General features: G+C 45.3%; 1 protein-coding gene across 2 annotated transcripts; it reads left to right on the top strand.

The window, feature by feature from the left end:
• The first annotated feature begins 460 nt into the window (after positions 1 to 460).
• LOC119312029 (elongation factor 1-alpha) lies at positions 461 to 3461 on the top strand. 2 transcript variants are annotated; one of them, XM_037587755.1, is made up of 3 exons: positions 461 to 595; positions 1326 to 1795; positions 2387 to 3461. In XM_037587755.1, exons 2-3 carry the CDS (start codon positions 1334 to 1336, stop codon positions 3266 to 3268), a joined length of 1344 nt encoding a protein of 447 aa, XP_037443652.1. In that variant the 5' UTR covers positions 461 to 595; positions 1326 to 1333; the 3' UTR covers positions 3269 to 3461. The 2 variants fall into 2 exon arrangements, with proteins under 2 accessions (XP_037443652.1, XP_037443651.1); XM_037587754.1 differs by having other exon boundaries at positions 485 to 595; positions 1332 to 1795.
• The last annotated feature ends 3558 nt before the right edge of the window (positions 3462 to 7019 follow it).

The following is a 7019-nucleotide window of genomic DNA, read 5'->3' as shown; positions in this document are numbered from 1 at the left end:
TCAGAAGGTTTGATTTCATTTCCCGCATTTGCACTATTCCTTTCACGCCACCAACACCAAAGGAGCAGGCATGATTTAATTTTTTCTTCATCATTGAGGTTCAAAATTTTCTCCATACAGCCGAAAGCATCAATACAATTTATAATTTGCAATCTGACATGCTCCAACTGAGCTTTCCTCCAGACTTCCTTAACCCTCTTACACTTAATGAATTCCTCATTCAAACGAAAACACATAAGACATCGAGTATCAACATGCATACCTCCATGCGCAGCGGTAAGGTATTTGTAGCCATGCGCCACAAGAAATGACGAACCTTGCTTGGAAGGGGAAGCGACCATAGCTTCAGCCAATTAAAGCAGCATGTATCTTCATCTTTTTTACACGTTATTTACCAGCGAGAAAAAGAAAAGGCAAACCGCCCTCAGCCGCCTCCCTAAAGTCGGCATCCATCGGACCCGGATCCGACGGCCGAGAAGAAACCCTAGCGCCCATCGCTGTCCATATATAGGGCCATTCCTCTCGTCCGAGCCCCTCCTCTCAGTCCCCCCATCCCCGCCGCCGCCTCCTCTCGGTTCCTTCTCCTTCCTCGGAGGTGAGCATCCCGATCCGCCCCCCTTCTCTGCTTCGATTCGTTGTCCGTGGTCTCGAATGGCTTCAGATCTCGGGCCATGTCTCCGTGTAGCAGCTGTAGCGTGCCGGTAGATCGAGTTTTAGGTTCTTTTTGCGGTGATGCGCGTCGATTTCGTCCGTGGTTTGACGGATTTTCTCGAAGCCGAGTCCTTGGTTCGGCTTCGCGCGGGTGCCTCTCCTTAGTAGCGGTAAATCTGCGAGTAGATCTAGCCGCAGGTTCATCTATGCGCGGATGCATGTCCTTTTTCGTCTTTAATTCTGATGACTACCTGTAGGCTCATGCCGTGGCCTTGATCTGTAGGTTTTTACTGTTTCTTTACCGATTTGGTCTCGCGAGATGTTCCTGAATCATGTCCGTGCTTTGTTGCATGTATTGTTGGATGGATTCGTGTAGTACTTCTGGTTCTGTAGGATCTGTGAGTTCTCTATGAGAGTTCACAGCATGAACTTCATCATGTACTTGTATGGTGAATTTTGTTACGCTATTACCGCAGTAATTCGTAGATCTAGCAAGTACCTGCAGTCTGATTGCTTCAAGTGCAATTCCATCTCGTTAAACGCATCTTCTACTTGCCTGTATGGTCGTTTCATATGATAACCTCACAAATAGACATGATATTACTTTGTTGACACTTCTTCACTTGGATCTGTTGTTTCTAACACATGCTTACCTTGATGTTTCTGTTTGCTAGCTTCAGCCATGGGTAAGGAGAAGACTCACATCAACATCGTGGTCATTGGCCATGTCGACTCTGGCAAGTCGACCACCACTGGCCATCTGATCTACAAGCTTGGAGGTATTGACAAGCGTGTGATCGAGAGGTTCGAGAAGGAAGCCGCTGAGATGAACAAGAGGTCTTTCAAGTACGCCTGGGTGCTTGACAAGCTGAAGGCCGAGCGTGAGAGGGGTATCACCATTGATATTGCCCTGTGGAAGTTCGAGACCACCAAGTACTACTGCACCGTCATTGATGCCCCTGGTCACCGTGACTTCATCAAGAACATGATTACTGGTACCTCTCAGGCTGACTGTGCTGTGCTCATCATCGACTCCACCACTGGTGGTTTTGAGGCTGGTATCTCCAAGGATGGCCAGACCCGTGAGCATGCCCTCCTTGCTTTCACTCTTGGAGTGAAGCAGATGATCTGCTGCTGTAACAAGGTATACTTGCCATTCAACTTCCAATGCCTAAACATTCTGTAAACTGATTTGATGTTTGTCTAATTCTGATTTTCGTGCAACACTGACTGGTTAATCTGTAATATATATGTTGATTGCCTTGTTTTATCTAATTTACATATGTAATATTGTTCTACATGCTTGATGTGAATTCTCAGAGTTACCTAGTAAATGCCCAGCTTCAATAGTCCTGCTGAGTTGCATTGTAATTGATTAACTACATGTTGATTGCCTTCTTTTATCTAATTTAGATATGTAGTGTTGTTTTACATGCTCGATCTGAATGCTCAGAGTTACTTGGTTAATTCCCAGCTTAAGTACTGCTGAATTGCATTGTAATTGATTAATTTTGTCATGTTGCCAAATCTGGGTGATTTAGTATCACAACTTGACTAGTTCTAATTGTATCTTAATTTGTAAGTTATAAACTGTTTGTTTGGCTCATTATCTCATTACTGCAACTTCCATCACATGAGTGCTATAATTTTTTGCTTTTTATCATATTTGTTTATATATACTAGTGCTTCAATAATTTTGTTTATCTGATGGGATTGCTCTGGTTATCTTTTACAGATGGACGCCACCACTCCCAAGTACTCAAAGGCCCGTTATGAGGAAATTGTCAAGGAAGTCTCTTCGTACCTGAAGAAGGTCGGCTACAACCCTGACAAGGTTCCCTTTGTTCCCATCTCGGGGTTTGAGGGTGACAACATGATTGAGAGGTCCACCAACCTTGACTGGTACAAGGGCCCTACCCTTCTTGAGGCTCTTGACCAGATCAACGAGCCCAAGAGGCCCTCAGACAAGCCCCTGCGTCTTCCCCTTCAGGACGTTTACAAGATTGGTGGCATTGGAACTGTGCCTGTTGGCCGTGTTGAGACTGGTGTCATCAAGCCTGGTATGGTTGTTACCTTTGGTCCCACTGGTCTGACAACTGAGGTCAAGTCCGTTGAGATGCACCATGAGTCCCTCCTGGAGGCGCTTCCTGGTGACAATGTTGGCTTCAACGTGAAGAACGTTGCTGTTAAGGATCTGAAGCGTGGGTTTGTTGCATCCAACTCCAAGGATGACCCTGCCAAGGAGGCAGCCAACTTCACCTCCCAGGTCATCATCATGAACCACCCTGGTCAGATTGGCAACGGCTACGCCCCAGTGCTGGACTGCCACACCTCCCACATTGCTGTGAAGTTTGCTGAGCTGGTGACCAAGATCGACAGGCGATCTGGTAAGGAGCTGGAGGCGCTGCCCAAGTTCCTGAAGAACGGTGACGCTGGTATCGTGAAGATGATTCCCACCAAGCCCATGGTTGTGGAGACCTTCGCCACCTACCCTCCTCTTGGCCGCTTTGCTGTGCGTGACATGAGACAAACGGTTGCTGTTGGTGTCATCAAGGGCGTGGAGAAGAAGGACCCCACCGGCGCCAAGGTTACCAAGGCTGCCATCAAGAAGAAATAGGCTTCTATCTAGCAGAAGGTTTTTGTTCATGGTCATTGCTTTTGTTGCTGCAGACTCATATCCCGGGCAAGCAATGATCCTGTCTGTCGTTTAATTACTGTATTTCTATTCCTGCTTCGGCTAAACTCCTGTGCCCTGAGACTGATTTGTTGTGAAATGCAAGTTATTAGATTGCAACTTGTTATCTTGTTTCTGCTGCTTTTGCCAAATGGTTGCCTATTTCTGTCTACCTGTTCAGATTTTGTTGCTTTACAAAACTTTGGTTTGCATCTGTTGGTATTTTGGGTTCTGGCACCGAATGGTCTAGCTGTGGTTTTCTTCTGTCACCCTTGGTAGCGGCTCCGAACGTTTTAACTCCACGGAGTGGAGCCAGCTGTTTCTTACAGCTACCAAAACATAAATCTGTTTCTGGCATCCCCTCTCACGTAGTGTCGCCTTTGATGAACCCTACCACAGCCTTTCCATCAGCAAAGTTTCCTCTGAACAGCTTCGATGGCAGTAAGGTTTGAGGGAGGCGGTGGCGGTCCCTCTCTCCCTTGAATCTCCTCTACGATTAGAATTGCTTGTCTGTATGTAGGAAAAAAGAGGGAATGTGTGATTGGGCATGCACTCGTTTGCAGAACCTGGCTGCATGTTCGAGTAACCACGTTTGAATCTCAACCATAAGGTTTTCTTCCTAAATCCTGTGCAGCGAGCCTCCTGCTTTTTCACGCTGCTGTAAAAAACACTTGATTTTTTGTTGGTTTATAACTTTGTACTAAATACTGTGAGAGCCCTGGAACAATCTAATTATATTACCACAGACCTGTACCCAGGCAACCAGGGATCAAATCCCCACGCCAACAACTTCTTTCACCAATTTTGGCTCACCCAGATCAAGCCCTTCTCTACCTACCTGTGCCGCCAAAACTCCGCCCATCCGGAACGGGTTCCCCATCACTGCGTCGTCCCGGAGCGGCCGAGCCAGCTCGTCCCGGAGCTTCGAGCCGCTGGCTCGGCCGCTCCTCTGCTCCCGCCTTCCCTGCTTGTTGCTTCGACTCCTTGCCCGAGCTTCGTTTTCATGGACGTGGGGTAGCAGCTGAACCTCGCCATGATTCTGTCCGACGCCAAGACCACCTCAAGTTCGACTATATGTAACACCGAGTACGACTACACACGGCGATGCGTCATTGCAAGTTCCTTCTCGTTTTTCATGCCGTCGACTCGTGGGAACCCGGTTGTCGGGATCACCTCACCATCTTTTGCATGTTCTGTACATCCATACTTTCTTTTGCATCGACATCTCGATGAGTTGTTGGATCATCGGAATGTTGCCGTGGCACCATTTCCGTTATCGTTGCCGTAGCACCCCTTTCATTTCGCCATGATGACCAAATGCTTCGTAACATGCTCATGTTAACATTTTCATAAAATTGCATGATAACAACATTTAAAATGTTTAAAATTATTGTTTGCATTAAATTGCTAAATGCCATGTGGACATTTGTCGGAATTGTTGTTTGTTGTTTTCAGCCTCATTTAAACTTGCCTAGATAGGTAGTTTAATTATGCTTCACTTCTTGCCATGTTAACCAACCTTTAATATTGTTGAGTACATAAACGAGAGTTAACTAAATATTTGGATGTGGTGTTTCGTCAATATGCAACTCGTTGCATATTGAGCTCCACTTAATTTGTAGTATTATTTGTTGCACTTTGCCATGCCATGAATCATTAAACCGGACATGCATCATACTTGATTATGCATCATGTCATGTTTATGTGATGATTGTTTACTATGTTGTTTGCTTCTTTCCGGTTGTTCCTCTTCTTGATAGTTGCCGGTAACGTTTGCGATTGTGAGGATTCATTCGACTACACCCGTTCATCTTCTTCATGGACTCGGTCTTCTTCCTAGCGGGATTTGAGGCAAGATGACCGTTCTTTGGATACCACTACTATCTTTGCTTTGCTAGTTGTCTCGATGCTATCGCTATGTCGTGCTGCCTATCACTTGTTTATCAAGCCTCCCAAATTTTCATGTTAGGCTCTAACCTTTTCCACCTTTTAGCAAACCGTTGTTTGGCTATGTTACCACTTTGCTCCGCCCTTTTTATAGTGTTGCTAGTTGCAGGTGCAGTTGCAGGTTGTTCCATGTTGGGACATGGATATCATGGGATATCACAATATCTTTTATTTAATTAATGCACATATATACTTGGTAAAGGTGGAAGGCTCGGCCTTTTGCCTGGTGTTTTGTTTCACTCTTGCCGCCCTAGTTTTTGTCATACCGGTTGTATGTTCCTTGATTTTGTGTTCCTAACACGGTCGGGGTTTATGGGCCCCCCCTTGACAGTTTGCTTTGAATAAAACTCTTCCAACAAGGCTCAACATTGATTTTACCATTTTCTCAACATAATAAACATGATATTAAATTTGATGCATAGGGAGTTAGCGCTATCCGAGGAGTAATTTAACATAATACATGGGGCAGTGCTGATGGTGTTGGTCCCAAACTAGAGCAGCTTGCGGCACCGCCCCTTGGCAACTTGGGGTATTTGGATGCTGTAACCATAGCTCATCCATCGTGGCTCGAGACGAGATACGCGCGGCTACTATCAGGGTGTCGGCACATCGGGAAGTCTTGCTGGACTTGTTTTACCATTGTCGAAATGTCTTGTAAATCGAGATTTCGAGCTTAATCGGGTTGTTCCGGGAGGATGACTTTTCTCCGTTGATCGTGAGAGCTTGTCATGGGCTAAGTTGGGACACCCCTGCAGGGTTTAAACTTCCGAAAGCCGTGCCCGCGGTTATGTGGCAGATGTGAGTTTTTAATATCCGGTTGTAGAGAACTTGACACCAGATCCGAATTAAAATACATCAACCGTGTGCGTGACCGTGAACGTCTCTTTTCAGTTTGAGAAGAGAACACGGCGGGGTTATGTTTGAACGTAAATAGTTCAGGATCACTTCTTGATCATTACTGTTTTGCGACCGTTTGCGTAGTTTCTCATCTTATTCTTGTACTCGTAAGTTGGCCACCATACAATGCTTAATCGCTTGCTGTAACCTTACCACTTATCCATTCCATACCCATTAAGCTTTATTGGTCTTGATACCCATGGTAATGAGATTTCTGAGTCCTCGTGGCTCACAGATTACTACACCAACAGTTGCAGGTACAGGTAATGCGATGACATGACGTGAGAGCTATGTTTGCTTGTTTGGAGTTCTTCTTCTGCTTCTTCTTCTTCGATCAGGGGATATGTTCCTGGTCGACAGCCTGGCTAGCAGGGAGGATGTCGTTTGAGTTTCATCCTTAGACGGATGTTGCTCTTTTGAATAATGTTTGATGTATTGGTGTGTCATTGGTATGCCTTGTATGTATCTCATTAATTATGTAATGGTATGATGTAATGATATCCACCTTGCAAAGCGTCTTCAATATGCGCTTCTATCTTCGGTGGGACCTTCGATTTCCTCTCGAATAGTGTCGCATATTGGGTGTGACAAGTTGGTATAAGAGCCAGGTTATGGATAATTATTTTGTACTAGATGTTGGCTAGGTGGTTGGCTAGAGAGCTTTTGGCCTCTTGCAGTCTAATGGGTGTCAGCGAAGTTTTGAATTTGTTGTCTTTATTCGGAACGAACCTGGCATTGTTCAGTTCTTAATAGAACTTAGTTTTCTCGTACTTCATTATCCTACTGTACTTTTTTGTTGTGTGACTGGCAAAATGTCACGACACAATTTGCTTTGATGGTCTGCTTGTTT

Source organism: Triticum dicoccoides, chromosome 5B (genome assembly GCF_002162155.2).
Source record: "Triticum dicoccoides isolate Atlit2015 ecotype Zavitan chromosome 5B, WEW_v2.0, whole genome shotgun sequence".
NCBI lineage: Eukaryota > Viridiplantae > Streptophyta > Magnoliopsida > Poales > Poaceae > Triticum > Triticum dicoccoides.
The sequence above is the reverse complement of the archived record's forward strand: the minus strand, read 5'-3'. Positions and strand labels throughout refer to the sequence as shown.

What these genes read in the sequence shown, in the direction of transcription:
- LOC119312029 (XM_037587755.1), top strand. Translation starts at nt 1,334, where the DNA reads ATGGGTAAGGAGAAGACTCACATCAACATCGTGGTCATTGGCCATGTC. An exon ending in TGATCTGCTGCTGTAACAAG is followed by an intron (nt 1,796 to 2,386) that starts GTATACTTGCCA and finishes TATCTTTTACAG; the next exon opens with ATGGACGCCACCACTCCCAA.